The sequence below is a fragment of the Anser brachyrhynchus genome (genome assembly GCF_964034855.1).
Source record: "Anser brachyrhynchus genome assembly, chromosome: 3".
Classification (NCBI taxonomy): Eukaryota; Metazoa; Chordata; class Aves; order Anseriformes; family Anatidae; genus Anser; species Anser brachyrhynchus.
In genome coordinates, this window is record NC_137696.1 from 101,369,700 (window position 1) to 101,395,974 (window position 26,275).

A 26,275-nucleotide genomic window follows, 5' to 3' on the forward strand; every position below is an offset into this window, starting at 1 on the left:
GCTAACCGTGCAGTTTGTTGCTGCCCGTTGAGCACGGACACTTGGCCTTGACTACAGCTCGGGCAAATTGCTGCTCTGCTCCTCTCCTTCGTGGAGCAGGGCTGCTCTTTATTTCACAGCATGGCCGAGGTTGGCAGGGACCTCTGGAGACCACCTGGTCCAATCCCCTGCCGAGCAGGATCCCCTAGAGCACGTTACATAGGATGGCATCCAGGCGGGTTTGGGACACCTCCAGAGGAGGAGACTCCACAGCCTCCTCTGGGCAGCCTGTCCCAGTGCTGTGTCACCTCACAGCTAAGAAGCACTCCCTCACATTCAGACAGAAAACTTCGACAACGTTTTCATTTATTTAGCAAAGAGACGGAACAAAGTCTTTAAAAGCTCGTCTTCTGGCACGAGGTGTGAGGGCCAGCCCGAGAGGGGCAGACGTGGGGGGCGAGGGCAAGATGGGGGCTGCGGGCTCCATTTTGTCCCCGCAGCCCCCGGGGCCGCCCTCCCCGCCGCCACACGCGGGGCGGTTCGGGTCCGTTCGGGTCTGTTCGGATGGGTTCGGGTCGCTTCGGGTCACTTCGGGTCGGTTCGGGTCCGTCCGGGTCACTTCGGGTCCGTTCGGATCCGTTCGGGTCCGTTCGGGTCCGTTCGGGTCCGTCCGTGTCCGTCCGTCTCGGCCCGGTCCGGCGCCAACCGCCGGGGGCGTGGCCGCGAGGTTCCCAAACCTCTCCCGAACCTTCCACCGCCGCCGGATTGGCCCCCGCCGCCCATGACGTCATAGCGCGCCCCCCTCCCGCCCCGCCCGCCCCCTCGCATCCCTCTCCCCACCCGCACCACCGTGACGTCACAGTCAGCCCACGGGCGGCCCGGGGGCGGGGCCTCCCCGCGCAAGCCCCGCCCCCGGCCCCGCCCCCCGGCCCCGCAGCGCGCCCAGTGCCGGCCGGTGCCGCCCGCGCCCCAGGTACGGCCCGGGGGGGGGGGGGGGGGGCAGCGGGGTTTGGGGGGATTTGGGGGGGTTTGGGGTGCGGGACGGGGATGGGGCGCGGGGGGGACAGCCGGGGGGGTCCCCCCATAGACAGCTTGGGGAGCATGATGCAATCCCGCATCGCCATGGCTACCGCATCTCCCAACTTGGGGCTGCGCCTTGCCCGGGCACGGGAAGTCCTTGGGGGGGGGGGGGGGGGGGGGGGGGGGGGCATGAAAAAAAGGGAAAAAAAAAAAAATAATTTAAAAAAAGAGGCGCACGGGAAGGGGGGGGGGGGGGGTAGTTCCCCTTGTCCCCGTAACCCCGCCGCGCGTGTCTTCCCACGGGCCGGCCCGTAGGAAGGACACGGACAGACACACGGACACGGACGGACACACAGACACACGGACACACGGACACGGACGGACACACGGACAGACACGCGGACGGACACACGGACACGGACGGACGCACGGCCTCCAAGCTCCCCGTGTGGCTTGAGCGTGGCGGCTCCGAGCATCCCGTGCCGTGGGGAGCGGGGGAAGATCGCGAGTGGGGTGCTGGTGCTGGTGCTGGTGCTGGTGCTGGGGGGCAGGGGGCTAGGAAATGGTGGGGAAGGGAAGGAGCCCCCCGAAGCAGCGGGTGCAGCTGCATGGAGGATGCTTCCGGACAGGAAGCCTCGGCGAAGGGCGCTGTGCGGATGGCAGCACGCCCTGCGGCTGCAGACGGAGCGGGGTGAGCGCGCGGGGCTCCTCCTGCCAGGGCTCGGTGGCCAAGTTTGGGGTTGGGTCGCTCCCAGGGTGAGGGGGACGTGGTGGTGGTGGTGGTGGTGGTGGTGGTGGTGGTGGTGGTGGTGGTGGTGCTCGCCGGGGCTCGTGCTCAGCACGCTGCTGGCTGCTGGCTGGGGACGGCCCCAGCGTGGTTCTGGCTGTTGGGGCGTTCGTGTTGGCGTGCACAGAGCGAGGATTTCCCTTCAAAACCTCCGGTGCCTGTAGCTGGCGGGGATCAGCTCGGTGGGAGTCCCCTTCCAGCTCCCCAGGAGCCGAGGGAGGTGCAAAAGAGACCGCCGAGGTCAGCGATGGGCTCGTCCTCGGTGACACCCACCGACGGGGCTCGTGGCCCCAAAACGGCGCCAGAATTGTGGGTTCCGGGCTGGGTGTCTTACAAACAGCACCAGCGATGCCTGCTGGAAGCGCATGTTCTTTGTAAAAAGCAATTGCACTTTGTGTAGCTTGGGGTATTTTACGTAGCAGCTGTAGATGAAGTATCTCGATGTATGTGTATTTGTAGCCTAAATGCAGCATCCGTAGGGTTTTTCAGCTGGTGTGCTCTCTGACCACCCTTTGGGTATGCTCAGCGCAGTATTTTTAGTAAGTTGTTGTTGCCTTCACGTCTCTCAGCAAGAATTCCTCCTGCTGCATTCCTCGCCCTTAGTGCAGTGGGAGCTGAAATAAAATATTTTGAATTCTCTCCTCTTATCTCTTCTTTTCCTGCTGACCTTCCTTTTGTGTTGCTTGCAAGAGGAATTAGCTTAGAGAAGGTGCCCTCAGCAGGACAACAAAACGTGTAAATGTGTCAGGTGGAAATAACAGGCTGCTGGGCGCTAACTTAAATTGCTCATTTTGCAGCTCGCTGGGAGCAGAGTTTGGGAAATGTGTTTGAAAAATCTTGATTTTTTTGGCTGCAGAACCGAACGTTTCAGGTTTCCACACTGCTTGTGGTGTTCCCGTTCGGGTGGTGACAGGTGGGAAGCCCAGTGCTGAGGGTGAATCAGAGCTGCCCGGGTAGGAGCGTGATCTTTGTAAGTTTTGTTCAGTTGATAACTGGTTAAATGCTTTCACACAACAAGCAGACCCCGTTCCTTTACCTTCCTCATTTCTGGGCCGCAGGCATTGCAACACGAAACACTTGCGTTGCTGCAGAGCTCAAAAACCCACCCGTGTAGAGGCAGCGCTCGAGTAGAGGAGCTCTCGCCAGGTTAAAGCACTCGCTGCCTTTGCCTTCCCCTGCCTGGTGGTCTCCGTGGAGCCCCCCGATTAATGCCGTCCGTGCATCGCCTAAGGGAAATGTTTTGCGAGAGAAGACCTGAAAAGCCTTTAGGAGCAGACAGGGTCCTGGTGGGTTCCTTATTGCCCGCGGTGAGGGTTTGTCGCAGAGGCCGGGTGCTGCCTCGCTGCTGAGGAGCCAAGGCCACCCGGCTCCAGCCCCCTGCCGTGGCAGGGACACCTCCCTCCAGGCCTGGTTGCCCAAAGCCCCATCCGGCCTGGCCTTGAGCACCTCCAGGGAAATACTTCTGCATCTCGTTTCTTGCTTATTTTGAGGCCGTGCACGAGCTGACCCTGTGCCTATTCTGAGGAACCCAAGTTCCTCTTGAGGTTTGCCAGCTCTTTGCGGAGGTCATGAAGGCGCGTATTTATTCCGGTGCTTTTTGCCATAACCTCTCCCCCGAGCAGACAAACAACTTGCTTGTTTTGTCCTCTTAATCTTCGTCCTCTTTCATTGCAGTATCTGAAATCAGTCTCACAGCGAGATCCTTAAAGCTGTTTAAACATGCGAGTGCTTTGAGGCTGCTGGCCTAAACTTCACAGCAGCATCCTCCTGTCTTTAAAGTGCGAGATTATATCCTTCAGGGATGCAACACGTGCTTTTAAGCTGTTCGACTTCAGAAATCGATGCTTACTGCATGCCTTTCAGGCTCCAAAACGCTGCGCAAAACTGACAACAAGCCTTGTAACCTGTAGCTGTCTTGTCATCTGCAGCGTACTCTCTGATTTGTGCTGTGATTCCCAAATGCGCTGTTCCCACAGTCCACGGGGCTTCTGCATGCTAGCGTCAGAAACGCTTTTCCCCTTAAAGATCACACGCGTTCGTCCACGTGCAGGCAAATGAAGAGAATAATTAAGGAATTACGTCGAAGCCAGTCTGTTTGGAAACTGGCTTCCAGCTCAGCTGCTTCGCCGAGTGCTGCTCAGGTGCCACGCTCAGATCGCTGCCGCCGTCGTTTTTGCTACCAAGACGCCTCTCGGAGTTGCAGTGGACTCCGTGTGCAGTGACTCTGCTTAAATCAGTTTTACTTCCTAAAGTTCACTGCCTTGATTTCTCTATTTGTGTGCTGGTGTTTAGGACACATTATCTGACGGGGTAAATAAGAGCACAAGAACAAACTTGTCCAAAGTATGCGCTTTGTGCACGCTTCCCAGCGCGGTCTGTGCGGTGAAGAGTTATTTAATTTCCTCGATCAAATGGTTGACTCACGCCAAGCACAAAGCGTCGAGCGTTTGGAAAGCACAATGGCAGTCTAATAAATTCCCTCACCAGGTGTACAGTTTTTACGGATGCAGGCTGCTGGATGTAGTTGTCACTTCTCCAGGAACAAATGAATCACCCTGCTTCTGCTGAACTCACTAATGTAAACTGGGATCGGGTCTCAGCATCATCCCGTTGCATCTGATGTTTTGCCTGCCCTTATTAAAGCTTTGTTAGCTATATAGGTTGTGCTTCGGTAATGGTAGCTTCATTAACGACCAATGGCATATCGAGGAGGTAGAAATATAAAAACCTTTCACGAACTTGTATTTAAACTACAGCTGTCTGGATTTAATTGACCTCTGTGTTAAGGCTCCGTGCTGAACGTTTGTCTGCCAAGCGGGATGTTTTCTGGGCGATGACTAAACGCGCTAAGTTGTAGTAATATTTTCGGGAAACAAGACTTGCTTGTGAAAAGCAATAGCAGACATGGAATAAACTTCTCTTTCCTGCAGTTTCAAGTTCTGCCGTGCTCTGTGATTCCTACACAATCGCATCCTTGAGGATCTGCGGTCAGTCGTTTAAACAAAGTGACTATTCCTCTTCTGCTATCGCTTCAAAGTGCTCCTCTCTCTCTCTCCTTCTCGTGACCTTGAGAAAACTGTTATTCTTCTTGCCAGCTGTATTTGCTGTGACTGGAGGATAAGGGCTTTCTTCCCATGCACAGGCTGAGGGCTCTGCTGTAAAGCGAAGGAGATGGGCTTGAGTTCAAGTAACACGCAAGTTTTTGAGGAATGCGTGTGCTGATAGATGTTTGTGTTGGTGTCACAATTCTTAGGGATGCTACCCACGATAGGTCAAAACTAGCAGGTACGAAATTGCAGAATATTGCCTTAAGGCTTATTAGACCAAGTACACATTAGAGAATCCTGTAAGTTTAACTTAGTAATTCATAAACACGCGTATTTGCATTGCTGCCTGTTTTGCTCATAGGCTTTGTGGTTCTTTTTTTTTTGTTGTTGTTGTTGTTAATACTGTTACAAACCTGCTGGGGAGCATGGAAGATGAGGGCAGTCTTTGCCCCTCTGCCGAAGGGGTCCTTGGCTCGGGCTGGTGACGGGGAGATGCTGACATCCCGTGGGTGCCCTACAGACACCGGTGCGGGTTTGGCAGGCTTGGAGTAGACCATGGCGTGGTGGAAGAGCCCCTGCACCAACTCTGAGGCTATTCCAGCAAGAATAGCCTGCCACCAGATTGCAAAATAAACTTAAACCATGGAATTCCTACTTAGGTAGGGAGAAATTAGGCTTTGAAGCTCTTAGAAATGGGCAAAAATATCTGCTTGTAGGTTTGTGGCTACTTTGTCAACTGTCAGTAGACTTATCCGAGCATAGGGGTGTGGGTCATGTGTTGGTCCTGTGTCCTCAGCTTTCGTTTCAGTCAAGATCTGGGAAACTGTAAATCTTTGTGCCTTGATCTTTGTAGGCTTCCCCTTAGGCATGCTATTTCCATGCACGCAATTTAATCAGAAAGCTTCTCTTAGCCTTTTCCGGAAGGATTATTTCTTGTTCCCAGCTGGCTTTTAGAAGTGCTGATCATCTCCATCTCCTCGCCAAACAGTAGGGAGAACCTCTGACTTAAATAACAATAATTAAACCATTAACCAGTTCGCAGGGTGACATTCTGCGATGCTTAACCCTGCCCTTTAGAAAAAGAAACTTGAGAAACCTTCCTGCCTGCTGAAGTTTAACTCGCGTGGCAGTTTTTGTGTGGCTCTTGCACTTAGCTAAATGCACGTACGTTCAGTTTATTCATTACATGGCAGTTGTAGGACAACTGCGGGTAGAGGGACATGAAGCTGGATTTGGCTTTGGAGGCCACAACGTGAGTTATGCTTGCGTTTTTATGTACATGCTTACAATGCTGTGCCAGTTGCAGGGTAGTTGATGTTTATGGTGAAATTCTGGGCAAGCATCCCCATCGCCTTCTTAAAAGGTAGCGTAAGGGCTATGGGAGACATAACCGTAAGGGAGCACTAGCGATATATGGGGTGGCAGACCCAGTACCCGGTGATGGAGGGAAAAGACACCAGGCAAGTCAGTAAGGACTTACTCCTACTCCTACTGCCTTTGGGAAGCTCTGCCTGTTGTCTTTCCAAACAGGGAGGGAAAAAAGGGAAAAAAAAATACAGTTGTCCCAGAAGGGTCACCGCGTTTCGGTCTAGATTATTGCCCTGGTAATGCAATAGCTGCTTGTATGTAAAAATGTGGCAGAGAAATAAGCCATTTTTAGAGCCGATGGTGGTGTCGTACCCCTTGTTGTGAGACTTTACATGGCTCTAGCTCTGTCTTCTGGTTTTGCAACCTTTATCAAGTTCCCGAGTAGTCCCGAGACCTCCAGGGGTCTTTGAGGCAGTACTCAGTGCTTCGCTTCTACCTGGCGGGTTCCCGAAACCCTTAACTTCGTTATCCTTTCTTCTGCCCTTTCAAAGCCATCATCAGCTGCCTTTGAAGCAAGCAAAGGCAAGCTGTGAGCCTGACAATGCCTTGCAGAACAAAAATAACACGCTTTGATACTTTTTTATCTTTTATATTGATTTCTTGCTCCATCACTGCTGCTAAGTGGTTGTATTAAGATACAGGAAGGGATCACTAATGTCATTTCCAAAGGTTTTTCTATCATTTTTTTGAAGTCGACCACCTAATTGACTTGTTTCCTCTGCCGTCAGTGCAGAGCTCATTTAGATAACGTATTCAGGTATAAGCCCTAGTTGAATAACTGCAAAGCTATCATGAATTTTCAGTTGTGCAGGCTAAATGCTTCTTGGTTTTACAAAACACACGTCAGGCTCAAATGATGCACAAACCTAGGCGTCAGTTGGATGTAGTACAGGTCAGGTCTCTGCGTGTTTGTGTGGACTGGCTTTGCCTGTTAAAATAGATATTTAAGAAGCTGTTAAGATATAGATTTGAGTCCTCAGGGACACACTTGATGAGAACATGGGGATTTCACCAGGCTTTAGCCACCACTTAGAGCGTGAAAAATGATCATTTTGGAGCGATGTGTATGCTTTGGTGCTGTGCTTCCTTTGAAGGAGACAGCTGTACCTACAGTGCTAGGGACTAAGTGAATTGGCAGGCGTGTGCATGCAGCAGATCATCAGTAAAGTTAAGGGGGTTTCTACCCCGCTTCCCCTTTCATTTTTCCTTGCTGTGCCTTTTCTCTCTTCTCTGTTTTTCTCTTTATCTATTTTTCCAGCGTTGCCTTGTAAAAGCTGATTCAGCAGGTGCTCGGGGAGGTTGCTCTGCAAAACAAACAAGCAGGGCTGGGGTCTGTGCTGAGCTGTTGGAGGAGTCCTGGGCTGGGATCGGCGGGTGAAAGACGTGGTTCCTCTCTGCCAAGAGCCTAACCAAATCCCCACCTTAAGCTATTCTCATTGTGAACATGTGAACAGGATGTTAAACAATTTTTTTTTTCTTTCTCTGTTCCTCCACCACGTAACAGTTGCTGTGTGAGGCTGTGAACTCGAGCATTTAGCTTCCCTCGTCTGGAATAGCAGGCCTACATAATGAAGAGTCCCTTTTCTGTCTTTTATTTTAGAGATGGCACACCTGTTTGTAGGACTTGTGTTTCGCGGTGATAAAAACATTGTGGAACAACAGCCTCCAGCCACCAGCATCGTCTTTTAATGTTTAAAAATCTGCTTCATGGAAGAGGTTATTTTGGACAAAAGCATGTTTTGCTTTTAATGTACATGAAAAATAGAGTCATGGTGGTGGCGAGAGATTGGTGGGGAACTTTCACAGAGCTGCCAACATTATTAATAAGCAGTTTTATTGTCTGAAACATTCAGTATCCTATACAGTCTGTACGAAACATATACAAAATAGGTGCACCGCAGAATGCAAAGGTTTGGTGTTGCTTCCTGAGCAACTTTTAATATATTACTATTCATGTCATAGGTGTGCACAAAGTTCTGCTATGGAGGCTAAAGAGCTTATCTTTCTCCTAGAGTTTGAAGAGTTGCTTTACAAGAGTGGCTAATGAAGCACAACTTAATTCTTGCCCATCTTCCACTCTTGGCAAAATATTAGTGCTTATAACATGTAGCGTAGGTTAGATTTTCACTTTGCTGTTAGCAGAAAGGAGAAAGCTTCATTTTCCCTTATAAATCACTTCCTAATTATCTAGCAATGTGTTTTTCTATATAATGAATTTAATTATAAGCTCTGGGCATGGAGTTAAACTGTTTGGAATTATCAGAAATGAAAGTCATTGAAATTCAGTCTTGGGCTGCTGTACTCAAGGCTTGTCTCAGATCGCTACTAAGGACTTAGATTATTCTTTCTTACAGTATAATGCGATTTAACATTGAGAGTTAGGATACTGATGAGTATCCCCTCTGTCTTCTAACGTCTTTAGCTGCAGACTGACTGTTGTGTAGTAGTTTTCGGTCACACTTACCCAAAGCCCTGTGTTTAGCTTTTTTATAATTTTCTGTTTATTTCTTTTCACTGTCTCTGTTTCTGTCAGAATATTTTTGCAGATAAAATGAAGCATTTAAGTAGCCTCGTCATAGAATCACAGAATGGTTTGGGTTGGAAGGGACCTTTAATGTCCTATGGTTCCAACCCCCTGCCATGGGCAGGGACACCTCCCACCAGACCAGGTTGCCCAAGGCCCCATCCTGCCTGGCCTTGAACACCTCCAGGGATGGGGCATCCACAGCTTCTCTGGGCAGCCTGTGCCAGTGCCTCACCACCCGCTGAGTGAAGAGTTTCCTCCTTATATCTAATCTAAATCTCCCCTCTTTTAGTTTAAAGCCATTACTCCTTGTCCTATCGCTACACCCCCTGACAAAGAGTCCCTCCCCAGCTTTCCTGTAGCCACCTTTAGGTACTGGCAGGCCACTGTAAGGCCTCCCCAGAGCCTTCTCTTATCCAGGCTGAACAACCCCAACTCGCTCAGCCTTTCCTTCACAGGAGGGGCGCTCCAGCCCCTTGATCGTCTTCATGGCCTTACCCTGGACTTATTCTAGTACATCCATATCCTTCTTGTGCTGTGGGCCCCAGGTCTAAATGCACTATTCCTGGTGTGGTCTCAGGGGAGCAGAGCAGAGGGGGACAGTCACCTCCCTCACCCTGCTGGCCACGCCTCTTTTGATACAGCCCAGGGTATGGTTGGCTTTCTGGGCTGCACGTGCACATTGCTGGTTCATGTCGAGCTTCTTGTCAACTAACACCCGCTAAAGAAGTCTATCTTTAGTCCCCAGCTGTGCATTCTCTTGGTGGTTCACTTTGTCCTCCTTCACCTTAAGCCCTGCACTCTCACAGCTGGCTTGGATTGAGTCCATCCCCGGGCCCACATTTTTCAAGACGGAAAGATAGTGATGCATCTTAAATTCTACTTCATTTTGTATTTTGAACATCTTATCTCTTTTTTGTTGCTGCTCTTTCAGTGCAATAATCTGTCAGTTCATGCTATAATAATTATATTTAAGGCATCTCTACAAGCTAGCTCTGCGTGACATGAGCATATTTGGTATGACCTTTTGTTATTTAAGTTTCGTTTTTTTTTTGCCTGCAGTTCTTGCACTTTCCCCCAGAACCTTTCTCACATGTAAAATGCAGTGTGTACAATGCATTTCATTTTGGCCTTATTTGAATAGTGTTCTATAATTTGGCTTTAAAAATAGGGGCATCCTTCTCTTTATAGGAAAGAAAATCACTGTGCTGGAATTCCCTGCTGGATTCTGCAGGTGCCTGAATTTTTTGTATTGTGGACTTGTAGAGAATGGCTTGGCAGCCGTTGGTGTTGCGGACAGTGTTTTTCCTTTGAGTAATCTTTGTAAAGTTCTTAGAAGGAATCAGTGATAAGATCACAGCAAGCTTTACCGTGACTGTCTTTCCCCTTGGTTGGCCTTTCTCACCCAAAAGCAAACAAGAAGACACGAGGGATTGCATCCTGGAGCAGGGTCTTCTGATGAAGCAGTGCTTATGAAAAGTGCTGCCAGCATCAAAGGAAATCTACAGGTAGAATTGCTTTCTTCCCTAGTTAATCCAGGATTCAGTCATCCTTCCAGCAGCCCTTGTTAGGCTGTTGACTTGGTGCCCCGTATCAAATGCTGGTTCTTGGCAGCAGAGCACAAAGCCAGTGTAGGGTCACGCACCAGGTACATCCTAAAGCTCTTCAGGCCCCCCCTGGCTCTCGGCTTCTGTAACAGAAATGCTGCCAGCTGGCTGCCCGCTGGGCTTATTAGCAAATCTGTAAATGAAGTGCTGCCAGGTGCTCGTGTTGTACAGGAAGGGAAAGGAGGGAGTGATGAGAATGAGGCGTCTGTAAGAAATCTCCTGCCCCCTCTTCCTCTGTTCCTTTACTAGGACATGTCATCTTCGCTTCTGACACTGCTTGTCATTGCTGGGCAGGAAAAAAAATCCATCTTGTCTTCCACCGATGAGTTTTAACTCCTTTGTCCCGTGGAAAAGAGAGTAAGATCTGAATGCTTCAAAGGCAGTTGCTTTTCTGAGTGATGAGCACCATATTTTTGAAGGCAGGGGGGTTTAACAGGACTTAAGTCTGTGTTTCATGAGTCAATCATTTCATCAAGGAAATTTAAAAATTCTTCAACGCAGAGACCGCACCAGGAAAGCATTTGCAGAATTTGTTAGCTGCAGGGTTTTGTTCTGAGTGGCACGCTGCCATTGCCTAACAGTGGTACCCTAAATATTTTTCCTTCTTCTCTTCTCCATGTTACTTTTCCCACCATTCTGAGAACTTCTTTGGCACCTTCTTCTATTTAAAGCCAGCAGTCATTCACGCTTGCCTGACTCTTTCTGATAGCACAACTGTGTGTAGCAAATGGTGCTGCTGGGCAGGATACTTAGCATCGTAAAATGAAGGCACCAACTATCCGTGCAGCTGCAACCGTGATGATTAACTCGTGTCTTCCAGGGGTACAGCAGGAGAATGCAAAAGTTTCGGGAGTGACTTCTCATAGCGTGACTGGCTGTGTGAAGAAACGGCAGCAAGATAAGCTGTGGGCTGGGTTTACAGTGTCAGTGTGCATCTTTTCTTCCTTTGGGTTAAAGTATAGAAACTCTTTTTGAGGACTGTAGCTAATGCAGTGTATTGCATGTATTTTTCTGCATCTTATATTCCACTGGGGAATTTCCCATCTCCCCTGGCAATCCATGCTCAGTGGAAACCAGAGAAGCACTCAAACAAATAACGTGCAGTAACTTGCCTAATGTTGACTTGGTTGTGTAGGTGTTTTTTCAGTGGGATTTGGTTTCCCGAGCACAAGTGGTCCTCCAAAAGGTATTGTTTACCCATCTGAACATGGGTTGTGGCTACACAGCTTAGCAGGGCATCCTGGTTTTGGTTTTGTGTGCTCTGTTATGCCAGTACTCATCAGTATGGCATGGTGTAGTGTTATCTTGGTGACCATCACCCTCACTTTCACGATCTTCCCCAAGTTTCTCAGCTTTTAATTGGATTACTGCATCTAGTCACCGTGTGGACTCCAGATAACCTCTTTATAGCTAGCCCTGTTTACTGGATAACTGTGCATGGTGCTCTCTTGCTTAGCACGGTGTTTCAGGTCTTTATGGGGCAGATTGCAAGCTTTTGTACATCAAGCTAATAAATGCAAAGAAAATAATTAAGAGTTTGAGGCGTCCTCTACTTTCTGTTTCACTCTTGAGATGTCCGCCAGGCTCAGAAGGAGTCAGTGACACTGCTGTGGGGTGCTGGAGGAAATGAAGGTTCGCCTGGCTCCACTTGCAACTCTTTTTATTGCTATTTTAATGCTTTTTTATGTTTATATATGCAATTACGTGATGGGGGTATTTAAAAAAAAGGCTGAAGCTCACTCTGCTGAAGCCGTGCAGTACCCTTGAACTCTGCCGCTGGTGCTGGGTGCTCATCATGATCATGCAAGACTGGGCTTCTCTGTCCTTTGGACTTTGTTGGCTCTGCTACTAGAAAATAACTTCCCTGTGTATTGCTGATAGAGCTCAGTGCCAGTGCATGTGAGTGGTGGGGCTGTGATGTTTTCGTCAAGAAGGCTCATTACAAACGGCTTCAGGGACCAGGCCTTTATCTTCTCCTGTGGGTGTAAAATGTTGGCTCGAGTGATAAGCACAGTCTGAAGTTAGAGAAGTTACTTTATTAACAGAGGAGTTTTGCAGTCCTTGCTGCAGGTCGCACTTGAATGGGAGGAAGGAGACCCAAAATGAAAGCTGTGGTCCTTATGGCCCTTTGGGCTTAGCTCGTGGCTCCTCCTTTCTGTCAGCTCTCTCTTTAGCTTCCCAGGCTGCTTGTTGCTGCCTTGCAACAAATAAACTACAGCTAGCAATATTTTTGCAATTGCATTAACAGCAAAGCTTTTGAAAAAGAGAGAATTTCCCATTAAACAGTAGCTGTTTACCAAGTACTTTCATACTGCTGGGTGAGGAGGGGTTTGGAGCAAAGCTCTGTAGGAAATGCTGTGTGTCAGCTTCACTTCCAAAACAGTCAGCCTGCAACTCATCCGCTGTGTGTGTATATTTCCACCCAATGCAGTTTGCTACAGTTTTATCCTCTCTTCTGCCTGATTTCTTTCCCATTAAAAAAAAAAAAATCAGTTCTGAACAGCCCAGAGGGAGTTGCTGGTGTCCTTGCACGTTTTGTAGTTCTGTGCTACTCCAAACAGGGCAGTTGAATAAACCTGCGTGCTTTGCCTTTTTTTTTTTTTTCCTCCTCCTTTGATTTCTGTAAATACTTTTGCAACGTGCACTTTACGACTCCAACACCACAACGTTATAAGCTGGCAGCTGTGATGAGCAGCCCTGTGGTTACTGGATAATAGGCGCAGCGGCCGGGCAAAGGATACCGTGTCGAACGCTCGATTCCTGGAAAATGCATGCTGCTGCAAAAAGCATTTTATCGTACCGCTGATGGGCACTAGCTTTTCTGCTGCTAATGGGGACTTTGCAGTACAGGGAGACTATTATTTCTAGCTGGATGCATCCTTCTGGGATTGAGAGGTGATGGCGTACCTCTTTTCCACCTATTCTCAGCACTTGCGTGCGTTTATTTGAGTGTTTCCAGTTTGTTTTTCCCACTTGGCCATCGTCCTCAGTGCTCTCCCTTAGGCTAAAGTTGTCCCGCAGCACAGCACAAACTGTTGACCACAAAGGGATGAAATGCATGTGAATGTCCTAATCTTAGGACGTTCGGATCCTAATTTGAGCTTGTTTAGATCTGCTGAAAATGTGAATTGTATTGCAAGGATCTATGATTTGTCTTTATCGTCTGTGTGATGATTAGATTCTAGTTTAATGAGGTATGAGTATCGAGCACAATTAATTCCATTTTGCAGAATTCTGAATTCTTTCTTGTATTTGTTCCTGTTCCGTAAAATGCTTCAATTACCACAGTTGTGCTTCAGCATGAAGGCAGTCACAGCTGAAGGATTTGGCAAGGAGTGGGAGGGATGACAGGAAAAGGTAGTGGCATGAAATCACACCCTAATTAACTGGGCAAAGCTTTCCCTTACTCCCTTTGTTTTCAAAGTTTTTGAAATACCATTGAGGTTAAACTGCTTGAGACTGGCTTCTCCCCTTTGTCCTGCCTTTTTTTTTTCCCCCACACTTCCATGAGTTTTGTACACATAATTTATTTCTAAGCTTCTTTACGCTTGTGCTGATGGTGAGCATGAAAGCTCAGCACTGTTGAGTCCTGGTGAGTCAGCAGCAGCCGGGATGATTTGCCACTGCTGCAAGGTGGGCTGAAAATCTGCATTGCTTTGCTAGGGATACAGTTGCAAAATGAAGTTTAAAATCAGTTTATTTCATTTCACACACAAAAAAAATGTATAAACTGCAAAATCTACAGCACTCGTACTTCATATGGTTTCAGATAAAATAAATGTACTTGCACTTTCAGGTCAGTATGGACCGTAGCTTCTTCTAAAATTCCTTTCACTGCTGACATCAAGCATGCTCGAGTCCTGTTCATAAAAGGCAGAAAAAGGAATCTGGGGCTGGTGGCAAGCTGGAAGACAAAATATGTGTGAAAGTGAAAGATCTGGGAATGTGAAGGAGAATCTGGATGGCTTTGGTAAAGGAGACAGTAATAGCTGGCAAGTCTGCTTCCTAGTGCTGCCTTCCCAGTGTCAAGCAGCTGAGCATTTGCAAACAGCGGTGTGATGGTGGTATTTTTGGATGAGGGGCTGGTTGGACTTTCGGAGGAGGGAAAAGAGGAGTCACCTCCGCAGCGGTAAGGATTGGGAAACACCAGTTTAACTAGAAAATATCATTCGCCATTTTCAAAATCAAGTACCTAAAATTAGGCTTCTAAGTCCTAATTTAAGAACTGAGAAAGTGGCTGATTTCCAAGAATGCCGAGCAAGCAGGCCTGACTACGCGTTGCGCTCAGAAGTCAGGACAATTATTTAGTTGCCTATTTGGGGATTTTTTTGGAACTCGACTTCAGGCACTTACATTTGATAAATGGGATCTGTTATTTTGGGGAATTCTGGAGCAGCAGGATGAAAGCTGAAGCCTCTTGCTTAAAGGGAGCAGGCCCCTAACGTGTTGAGCATTCAGCCCCAAATGTTTTGTTGCTGCTGCTCGGTTTGTTTAAAAAAGGGTGGTGTGAGGCAGGGGGTGAAAACCTTCAGGCTTCCGTGACTGGTCTTTGGACCTGGAAACTGAAGTTACTCCAAGGAAAAAATCAACATGAAGATGGACCAAGAATTCTTAGATCAGTTTTTGGCATAAACCTACCAGAATGTGTTTTCTGTTGAAAGCATAGGAGAGAATTTCCTTTGAAGGGCAGAAGCTGGTAAAATACTGCAGTATTCAGTAGCTCTTCAGTCGGGGAGTCGCGATGTGCGTAAAAGAGCAGATTCTCAGTATTTTTAAGCTGTACAAAAAACATTGATAAATAAAATTCAACAAGAAAAATACAGCTGAGCGTAGCCTTTGGCCTGTATTTTCAGCTGCCAAGGGTCACTCATGTTCAGACTGAGCAGCTCAATATCATTCAGATTTTCCGCCTATTGAGGATATGCATGGACACGCTAGAAGGAGACTGCGCATGCAAAACATTCTGTAGATGTCCAAAACCCCTACTTAGATAAGTCCAGAGGATTTTAAAAAAAGATTGTATTTTTATGAGAGGCCTCAATCTGGTTGGAGCAAGATGAAACTTTGGCCTTTGTTGTGTTTGTGTTGGAGAATTGCAAGTCCAGTAATTAAAAGGACATGGGAATAGTTTTATGAAAGTCAGAGTTGCCTAGAGATGCCTAATAGCTTTAAAAATATGGAGAAGGTCAAAGATGTGATCTCTCAACGTGTTTGTTGCTTCTTTGGAACAGTACTTGGTACTACTTGATGCAAAGGCCAAGTTAGAGTCATCTCTGTTCTGCATTTCATGTTCATATCGACAGTCCTCCTAGGAACAGCTTTGTATTCCACCTCCTGTTCCAATTAAAAAAATGTAGGATCATTTTTCTCGTGAACTGTGTCATCCGAGTAACTTGAATGTGTCCATGCTCCACGCCACCTAGTCAGCATGAATTTTCCCTCATCGATACGATGAAGCATCAAACCTCAGGAGGTCAGGGACAAAGCAAACAGCTGGGAAAAAAAAAAAATATATATATAAATTTTTAGTATCTTCTGTCCAAACCTTTCTTCCCCCCAGAAGCTCCGCTTTGACATGCTCGACCCAGGCCTGTTGGTGCTGAATGCAGCTTGCCTCAGCTGTGGCGGGGGATGCCGTGCAGCTAGCTGCAGCAGCCGAGACCACAGCCTCTTGTCAGCCAGCTTTAAACTTCATCTCGTTTTGAGAAATCAGTGGTTGTCTGGGCTTCTGATAGCTTTATGAAGTGTTCTTGTAATATATCATCTGTAACGGGTGCTTTACAGCCTAACAGTACCGCATCTCTGCCTACAGCATGCAAGTCATAGAAGTAGTTGTATATATACCAAGGAAACTGAGACTTGGTACTTTAAAATATCAACCTGAAGTAATGACACGTCTCTTCCTAGTGTGAACAAATTAGCAGTGTACGCGTTTTTTCTGTGGGTGTGGAAAGGTGTTTATTATTTTGACTGGGAGGGACTTTTTTCCTTCATCTTAGAACCACGCAGCTGCTTTCTTCAGGCTGACGAGGCCTTCACCCTTCCTTCTCTGCCAGCTTGTTCGTTAGCAGCTCCCTTTTTGGATTTCTGCCGGATTTTTGTGGCAAAACGCAAAGTGACGTCTCACAGCCTTCGCATGTTCTAGCTGTTGGCTTCCATCCGATGCTTTTAACCTCAATTCAGGTTCCAAGCGATGAGGAGAAATAGCCTGAAATTGCACCAGGGGAGGTTTAGGTTGGATATTAGGAGAAATTTCTTTACTGAAAGGGTTGTGTGGCATTGGAATGGGCTGCCCAGGGAAGTGGCTGACTCACCATCCCTGGAGGTCTTCAAGAAACGTGTAGATGTAGAGCTTAGTGACATGGTTTAGTGGTGGACTTGTCAGTACTAGGTTAAAGGTTGGACTTGATGATCTTAGAGGTCTTTTCCAAGAAAAAGGAAATTCCATTCTGTTTTCACAGTCCCCTGAACTATGACTTTTGGTGGGTTGGGTGGTCACCTGTGAATGGGTAGATGTCTGAGCCCTGAATTCTGACCAGTCCTTTGGTAATTTTACTTTTGACATTTAGTATATTTTAACACTTCTGAAGATTTTCATAGTAACTTCAAATTTCCTGCAGTACTATCCTGCAGGTTGCACTAAAGAAAAATATTCACACATTTGGCTCGACTTCAGCACAGGAGTGGAGAGCAGAGATGCTGAAGGCGTTTGTGTTCTACACCTGAGCAGAAATGGATCTGGGCACATCACAGACTTCTTTTTCCTAGTAGCCTTAATGGATTTTTTGATGAATTTTGAACTGCTCGCTTACAGTCATAAAAATGATAGGGCAAGAGAAAATAGGAGCTGGTTTCATGCTACTGAACATAACTGATAAAGTCAGGTAATTAGGATGGAACCTTTCTTATCTTCATTTAGGATGACCTCGATGGGGCTTATTTAGGTGCACTACCATGGTCTTGGTGTGTACCAGGAGAGCATTAAAAGCACAATGCATTCAGAGTGTAGTGGAGTGTCTGGGAGCAGAGAGGATGGTTCATTTCCTGGCCACTGTAGGTTAGGAAAAATAATGTATATAAAGGTACCTGCTTTAAAAAGCAATGTAACATAATTGGTTGTGTTTTTCTTCCTTTTTCTAACTTTAGGTACCAAATTGTGTGCCTTGCTGTGGGATGATTTCTGGATAAAGGAGCATTGCTAGTTGTCTGTTGGTGTATGTGACAAGCTGCAGGATTTGTTTATTTTCAGTGTTAGGAAATGTGCCGGTTACAGTGTTTCAAATAGCAACTGGTTCAATTTTTCTGGAAGTTGATGTTCCTCTGAATTGGGAAACTATTCCAGTTAAAAAAAAGAGCCCTTGTAGTTGCTGCAGTTGAAGCAGTGTTTAATGTTGTGCAGTTATTGGCAGGAGACTTGATGCATTTTCGCATGACCCCCTCTGGAACAAAAGCAGATTGTTTCACTCTGTTTGTGCATTATACAAATGAGTTCCTTTTGAAATAAATTCTTTTTCTGCAAATTCTGGAAATTGACACCAGGAGTAGTTCTTCCTTCGCTGCTCCTTTTACAATCCGCTGTATGCTAACAGCACAGCAGAACGCTTCTTGGGGTAGCAGCTCTCCGAGGTGAGACCCCTGCAGAAAGCCTCCTGTTGGGGAAGGAATGTTCCTTCCAGTTTTTTGAAAAAGGATGGCCATGGAGTTTCGCTTCTTGCCTTCTTTGCTATAGCGAGGTGTGCTTTGTTTCTGCTTTCTTAGTTGTTTCATTTTCATATCTGAATTTTTATACGGTCCAGCAAACAAGAATAAATAGCACGCCAGTAATGAACCGAGCTGAGTTTGTATAACAAATTGTTGTTTTTCAATCAAACTCTACCATCTGAAGTCTGTGTCTTCAAAGCTGAAGTTAGAAGCAGGTTATGTTTTATTGGATGAATAAATATGTAAGTAAATTGTTACTGGATCAAAGGAACAAGTGACAAATTGAGTAAGTGAGGATTTCAAACAATAAAATAATTTATCAGCTGAGGAGTACTTTTCCTGGGGATATTTAATAGCTAACAGATTAAAAAAAAAAAAAAGAGAGAGAGAGAAAAAGAAAGAAACATGCTCTGGATAATTTTCTTTCTTTTCCTTGGAATTTAGATACTTACTTCTAAAAGTCTTCCTGATATTTGTGTTTGTGCTAGCATAGAATAGCCTTCTTAAACGCCACTATTCCTAGGATACCAGCATGCCAGGGGCATTCATAATTCATGTCATAATTGGTGCTGTAAGGCAATCCAAAAAATGTACATTCTTGTGAAGTGTGTAGTTATTTGGACCGGACTTCTTCAGGATTCTTAGTTGGAAAATACAGCTGCTATGAATCAGGATTACAAGAGTCTTTTAAGGCTTCTGATTATTTTAATCGAGCTCTTTTTTTCTTTCCTTCTTTTTTTTTTTTTTTTTTTCTGGTGACAAAATTTCAGGGAAGTTTCTGTGTGCTTGTGTAGTCCAAACCAGTAAAAAATACTTTGTGCACACAGATTAGAAAATCCTCTTCTGTGCGTGTCCCTGAGACTGCAGTGGGGAAAGATGGGCTTGGGTTGCAGCCAGAAATCCTCTAGGAGCATGGGAGCCTTGTGGTTGCAATGGGGTAGGAGGGACATGAGGCTTATATAGAACAACAAGTGATGTAAATGCATCTTTTACCACCACCCCCCCCCCCAAAAAAAAAAAAAAAGATGAACTTCTTTGTTGTTGGCAGCAAGGCATAAACTTGCATAATCATTTCAGGTTTCACTGTGGGTATGCTGACAGCTTATGTGTTGCTTACGTTATTTCCATGTAACTAAAAATTGCTGTTAATATGAGTACTTAAGGGAAGAGAAACACCAAGAAGTGAAAATTATCCTAGTGAAAATGGGCAAAATTCTTTTAGTGAAAGCTCAGTGCATCTGTAATAATTAGAAGAAATCGGAAGGATTTCTGGATAGAAAAGAGGAAATTGAAAGGAGTTTTTTAATTTTTTTTTAAATCAAAAATAAATTTTCTTCCCACTCTCACAAGAACAATTTCGGAACAATTTCATGTATTTCTTTCCTGCTTTAACTGTAGGGAGGCACGGCAGACCTGCATACTGCAGTGTAGCAGGTTCTCCAGATAAATATTGGCCATGTAAGGAGATGACAGATGACTCAATCACTTTTCTGTACTGATATTTGATGAGTTTTATTTCACAATGTTTTGCCAGTAAGGAAGTTGTGGAACTGGAGATGTTCGTGCTGTGAATTGCAATATTTTCCTCCCTCGCCTCTGCAACCCTCTATGTCATTCATTCCAGAGTTGTTCATCTGTTAGTTTTATGGGCTGTTAATCATAGCTGTAATCAGTCACCTATTCATAAAAGTGATAGTAGAGCCAGTTTTTACATTTTTCTTTCCCTTCTTTCTCCTCAGCTAGTGTTGCCAGCTATTTGGGATTCTTTGTTAAAATAGCTTCATAGTATTTATATGGGAATTTCAGTGTTGCTGCTTTTTTAAGATCCAAGCCTCATCCTCCTCTTTGCAGAGGGATCTTGCAAGATGTCATCCTGTATTTGCACTCTTAAATAGAGAACTAGAGGGAACTTTGGGTTAATCTGAACTTAATGTTTTAAACCATTTTTTATTCTATATCCATAATTAAATAATTCAGCAGAAAATGCGGCTTTTTACACCAGTGGTTCTCTGACACTAGAGTAAGCTTTCCGCACTTGATATATGCTAGTAATGTCCAGTACCTGTCTGCACTTTTTGTATGTTAGTATTTTCTCTGTTGACCATAGCAGTTGGTGCTCAGACAATTAAAGTGTTTCCATGAGCTGAAGAACTAACTTTCTCTGCATCTTTTCATTTCAGCAGATTATAGAATGGAACGTCTGGATAAAACAATCAATAGCTACCTTGACGTTTGGCTTGGACCCAGAGGTAAGCTTTTTCAAAAATAAAACAGTAAGACTGATATGAAAGCGTAGACACTAGAGCATAAGAAAGCACATTTCTAGCATCCTGACTTTGAAAGGTGACCACTTTTCTTAGTATTGGCAGAACATCAAAATGTGTGATCCTATAATAAATGGAAAATGTCTTCTCAATGCTGGCAATTTTCTGACCTGAAGAGCTGCTAGTTGTTCAGCAATGCTGTTCTTTTTATTACCAGTTAAGAGCCAATGTTGTTAGCCTTCGTGACCTACTTATCTCACTCAGATCTTTGCACTTTTTTTCTTAGAAGTTAATAATAGATTGTGTTGGGGGAAAAAAATAAAAATTTTTTGAATTTGCATTTTGAAATAAAAATACTCTTCCCCATATAATTAAAGCTGCTCACCCAGTTTTCACTTACAGAAAAAAAAAACCTGTGATTTTTAGAAACCTGTGCTTCTTTGAAAACCTCTTTAAACAAACTGTGGGTTTGGTGGGTTTTTCACTTGGAAGAGGTTCACAGGTGGAGAGCAGAAATCCTGGTCAGTGTGAAGAAGGGAGAGGCAGTGGGACCAGAGCAGGCAATGCCCTTGTGGTGGGGGCTTTCATCCAGGATTCAGATGATCCTGTAGGCAGTGTGCACAGCTGACCCCTGCGATGTTCCTCAGTGGCTTGTGCTTTCTTCTTCTGGCTGTTTCAGTAGCATCTTCCCTACTGCTTCTTACCCTCTTTCTCTCTCCAAGTGAAACTCCTGCAATGATGCCTCTTCCTTGGGGGCCGAAATCCACCAGGGAATTCCTGTTCTGCTGTGGAACAAGCCTCCGATCCTTCAAAGTGTGTCTTCTGTTTGCTTTGAGTTGCTCTGTGCCCTCTTTGCACTCATCTTCATGCTGAACCTGTTCAAATGATGCGATAAAACTTACAGTCTGTGCTTGCATGTGGTCTGTATTTGCCATGTCTTGAAACTGAAAGCAGCAAATGCAAACAATTCCCAGGCTTTCTTAACTATTTCCCAACCTACATTTTAAGGCCTCGTTTCTTACAGTCAAGATCCACATTTGACTCCTTTAAAATGAAGATGTTGTTGGCTTATGGTTTGGTAAGCACGGTTTCTGTCCTTTGGGCAGGAATCAGGTGAAGGGAGTGAAATGCCGTGCTGTTACTGGGCTTGGACCATGCGCTTGTAGGTCAACAGTGACCGTGTAGAAAAGTGTCACGTGCTTGCCTCAAGCGTTCCTCTGGAGTGCTCTTGTTCTGAGCAGTTTCCGTGCTTTTTCTGAAGAGTCGACATTTTGCCAGCTGGTCTGGTTGGTCAAACTGGACTGACTGTTCTGTGTTTCATTGCTAACACGAGGACTCCAAAATTTAAGTATCCTGAGCAGCACATATAGATATCTGTTGGGGTTAGTATTGGTACAACGTAGACTAGAAAGAAATGATCCGCTGATACCTGTAAAGGTGTGCACTTCACTCCTAGCTTTGCTTGTTCTGGGGAAATAAGAAGGGTACTGTTTGGAAAGGTTAATTTGAGAGAATAAGGGGAAAAAGGTCACTGAAGCCTTTTTTTTTTATCATTTAAATTCATCTTTGGTATTCAGGATGAATGACATTTTGGAACAGTAGTGAGTATTTCACTCATAATAATTAGGTAATAATTTAGGAATATCTTTGTTTCGGGAAGAGGATTATTTCTGTTTTCTTTAACAACTGTATAACTAAAATCTTCTTGTTTGTGTAAGTTTTTCATAATTAGCAACCTGGCCCTTAATAGAAAGGACTTGCTGTTCTCCCTTCATCTTTCTCTGGTAATTCTGGCACTAGAAGCATTCTTGGGTAGAGCTTTTTCTGGACACATTAAATTCTTCCACTTGCAAAAATCTAAGGTTTTGTAATTTTGTTTGTTTGTTTCAGACCCCAGAGTAAAAGGATGGCTTCTTCTGGAGAATTATACACCTACCTTTATCTTCTCAGTCTTGTACTTACTAATCGTATGGCTAGGACCAAAGTACATGCGGAACAAACAACCATTTTCATGCAGGGGTATTCTAGTGGTCTACAACCTCGGACTCACGCTGCTTTCTCTGTATATGTTTTATGAGGTAGGAGAAAGGGTTTGGGCTGGGGTTATTTTGCATTGTCTGGCTTAATTATATTGGCATGTGTCGAAAATGATCTATGGGGATATTCCTCATAAATCTGGGGAAACATCTGAAAAATGTTGCTACTGTTCTTCAATGTCCCTTCTCAGAGGAGAAAACTACTGCTTGCCTAAAAGACAGGCTTAGCTTGATTGCTTTGGTGGATTGTGCAAAGTACTTGGTAGCAAAACTGTGTCTTGTTTTGGAGTACAAAACGTGTTTTATTTGAATGTGTTTAATCATGCACGCACTCTTTGCATCTATTTCTGCAAGCTTGGAATAGCTTCTCTTGTGTCATTTTTTGTTGAAACAATTACATCTGGGCAATTGTGATTCATCTGGTTTTGAAAGTTGAAATCTGAACACACAAATGTATTTCAAACTGAATTGGACTTTCTGTGGACTTAATTTCTTTCTTAACAGAGATTTAGGCGCTGTAAAGTTTTCCGCTTTCATAGAGCAGTTTAGCTGCTTTTAATCAGCATTGCATGTTTTTGATTAACGCAAAACCAAAAACCTATGGCAATGTAAATAAGAATGTAGTCAGTAGACGTTGGAGCATGTGGTTTTAATGTACGGAATACTCTGGCTCGCTTTTAACCAAAAGCGTTTCTCCTTTCTGCAAGGAGGCATTTTGTTTCCAACATGAGATTACAAACAAGAACTAAAACTACTAATTTCTTTTTGTGGAGGAGGGGGACATTTGCTTAGAAGTACATGAAAGCTATAATTCTTGAAGTTTGTAGTTTATAGTGTTTTACAAAGTGAGTTTAGATAGGAAGTGATTTAAATTTCAAGTTCTTTCTCTTGTGTAGTGAAGTGTTTATTCAGAAATCACTGTGTTCAGTTGGATTATTGAGAATTTTGACACTTGATTCTTTAGGATGAGCATTTTGGGATTCAGTAGGTACTTAGAACAACTTGAATTCTTGATTTGCTTACATTTCTAATCTTCCCGTCAGGATATTCTAAATACAAGTGTGTGAGGAGTGCATCCAGAATTTGCATATTGATCTCTTTAATTTTTTAAAATGTAGCGCTGCTGTGCACTTATATACTACATCTGCATTATTATTTTTATGATGAGATTATTTATAATTACACAATAACTTGAGATTAAAATAATACAAATTATTATATTGGAGGTTTACAAGTGCAAACTTTTCTTCAGTTGTACTAAGTACGGATAAAATTCTCATATTAGCCGATCTTTTTTTCTTGAATACTTGGAATAATACTCATAGTTTCCAAGTGGAAGTTATTGTAATATTCTGCTCTGTTAAAAAAAATGATAAATTTAAACAATAGAAAAGATTTGAACTGACTTTTCTTGCTAACAGTGAATAAGTTACCAAGAAAAGATTGATTATTGTGTGTTAGAGAAGTCCTCATACTTCTAACCAGCTGAATAGCCTTTATATTATCTCATTCCTTCACAATTAAAATACAGTGAAATATTAAGGTTCTGCTTTCTATAAAGTGAAACACTTTATATGAAAGTGAATGTTGCTCTTAACATAATATTACGGGATTGTTCGTTGGTATTACTGGAAATATACTTTATAAATGGGAACACACGAAACTGCAGTGTTATGAAGACTATTAAACTCATGATAGTCACAACGAAAATGCTTTTGAGAACATCTTACAAGCAAGTTTGCTCTTCTGTAGCCGACGTTGTCTTAGAAGACCACTGGATGTCCTCTGCTGTACACATGCCGTGCTGCATCTCTGCTGATGCAGCAATATTGTGCTGGTCTTGAGGGCAAGCAATGGTCTGCAGCAAGGCCTGATCCCATGAAAATGCTGCCGAGCAGACAGCCTTACTGACATAACACCGTGCTGCTTGATGTTGCAGGGTGAGAGCCGAAGGGCCAGGTGATAGGGAAAAAATCAGCTTCCTGAACCTCCAGGTATGTTTTCTAGCTGCAGTGCCGCTGTAATTACCCGTGTCAGTGCAAAGCAGGTGGTAGCCTCGCTCAGATCACATCAGGCACTGAAATTTCCCTTTGAAGGATTAGTGATTCATCAGTAGCAGCACTTCATGGTACATGCGCTCTCTTTCAAGCTAAAATGCTGAAGCATTCAAAAAGAGATGAGGGTGAGATAATACCTTACAGTGCTTATGTTACTCCTTGCTCCCTTCCTTGTCACTTTGTATTTCAATTGAATTAAACTGTTTTCAGTCCTAGTTTGAGGAAATACTGCATAAAACAACACCATGTATGAACTTGTTCAGTATCCTGTCCGAAAATAAGCTGTTTTAATAGCTTGTGTACAATATACCTCAAATCCTGCTTGGGAGTTTTTCCTGAGTTGCAGCTGTCAGGGTGTCAGCTCGTGAATCATAGCATCACAGCTCGGTTTAAATACTTTATGAACAAAGCATGGTATTAAAGTGAGGCATGCTCCCAGCTAGGATGAGAAAGATGACCTACTTGGTTTTCTGACCTTTATGTCTGAATGTTTGTATGCAGTAACGTAGAAAAGAAACTGTGGGATTTGCATAATTCCAGCTACTGTGTTCTTGCCCCACGTGGTCTGCTGATGTAATGTGGTATAATCTCATTTTAAAGTCACTAAAAGTCTTATACCTCTTATTTGGGATATCTAGGTAGTATTTCACGTACATCATTATTGTAAATTATTTGTTCAGGCATTTAATAACTAGACAAAGGTGGGGCGTGTTCTGGTACAAGTAAAAGAGAGTAGTGGGCTGCTTGTCCCAGATCATTTAAAAGGCAAGACAGGTCTGAGGGAGTGGGAGAGGTTCCCCTCGGCTGACCTGCGAGCGTAGCAGAGGGCAGCATCGTCATTCTGTACTGTAGGGGGAGGGCATGCTCATTAGGGGGAAATAACAGGGTATTTCATGTAAATTTACAATGCCTAGTGATTGAGAGAGGCCATGTGGACTCATGTTAGTCCTCATTAACTGATATAACGTCAAGCTTATAATCTGAGGCAGTCATTAACAAGTGCGTTGCTCGAACACCAAGGGTGAGAGCACAAAGGGTAAGGGGAGCAGGGGAGCCCGGGCCGTGCACGCCAAGGGACGCCGGCCCTGCACTCACCTCCGTGGAGGGTGCTTGTGAGCTGTGCGTGCCCAAAGGACCCACAGGTGTGCCGTATGCCCCTGGCGGGGTCAGGCTGAGGTAGGGCTGGCTTTGGACTTCGGTGGGAGCAGCATTCCTCCCGTGGGCAGGGGCGGCGAGGGCTGGTGCCCTGTGAGGCAGCGAAGGTGAGGGGCAGGGTGTGGGCTCGCAGGAGAGGCCGCAGGTGGCTCGCAGCGGGTAATCACCGGGGCAGTTTTGCGTCTTGGCAAGCATTTCCTTTCTTTGATCGGACACGTGAACCTCTGCTCCGATCTAGCTCTGTTCGGAAGCCCGTAAAGTAACTTGTCACGCTCTGACAGCGTGCTGCAGTGCTGGGTCCCTCGCCTGGCCCTCTGCAGCAAGTCTCAGACCTTGGCTGGTATCATGAGAACAGCAAACCCGTCCCAGTCAGCCCGCTGTGGCAGCCACTTCACACTGGTGTGAGCGTGCTGGTCTGTTTCGGTAGCAGATGTGATAAAAAGCGCATGCCGCAGCATTTTAAAGAATCCAGCAACAGAATTACAAAATGAAAGTAATACGAAAATGAAAGGCCGGAGAGAGGGAAGAGGCTCTGCTCAAGCAGAAAAGCAACCTTGAACTGCAGGGTTTGCCCTGCAACCGAAGAACTTTGCATTGAATTTGAGTACCATTTCAACTGGATTATGAGGGAGCTGTCTCTTTTGTGTGCCATTTAAAAATCGTGGACTCTGGTGAAAATGATTACAGTCAGCCTTTTCTGGACAGGCTAATTCCTCAAGAGGAGATGTGC

At 45.1% G+C, this 26,275-nt stretch overlaps 1 protein-coding gene across 4 annotated transcripts in view; it reads left to right on the top strand.

Moving 5' to 3' along the window:
• The first annotated feature begins 834 nt into the window (after positions 1 to 834).
• Positions 835 to 26,275, top strand: part of ELOVL5 (ELOVL fatty acid elongase 5) — a 35,998-nt gene continuing 10,557 nt past the window's right edge. The window contains exons 1-3 of one of the 4 annotated variants that reach the window (XM_080586015.1): positions 835 to 952; positions 20,217 to 20,282; positions 22,188 to 22,375. In XM_080586015.1, coding sequence (XP_080442141.1) covers positions 20,225 to 20,282; positions 22,188 to 22,375 — 246 coding nt within the window. In that variant the 5' untranslated portion in view covers positions 835 to 952; positions 20,217 to 20,224. Of the gene's footprint in view, positions 953 to 1,320; positions 1,691 to 20,213; positions 20,283 to 22,187; positions 22,376 to 26,275 lie in introns of those variants that run through there. The other 3 variants (XM_080586014.1, XM_080586017.1, XM_080586016.1) reach the window with 3 other exon arrangements.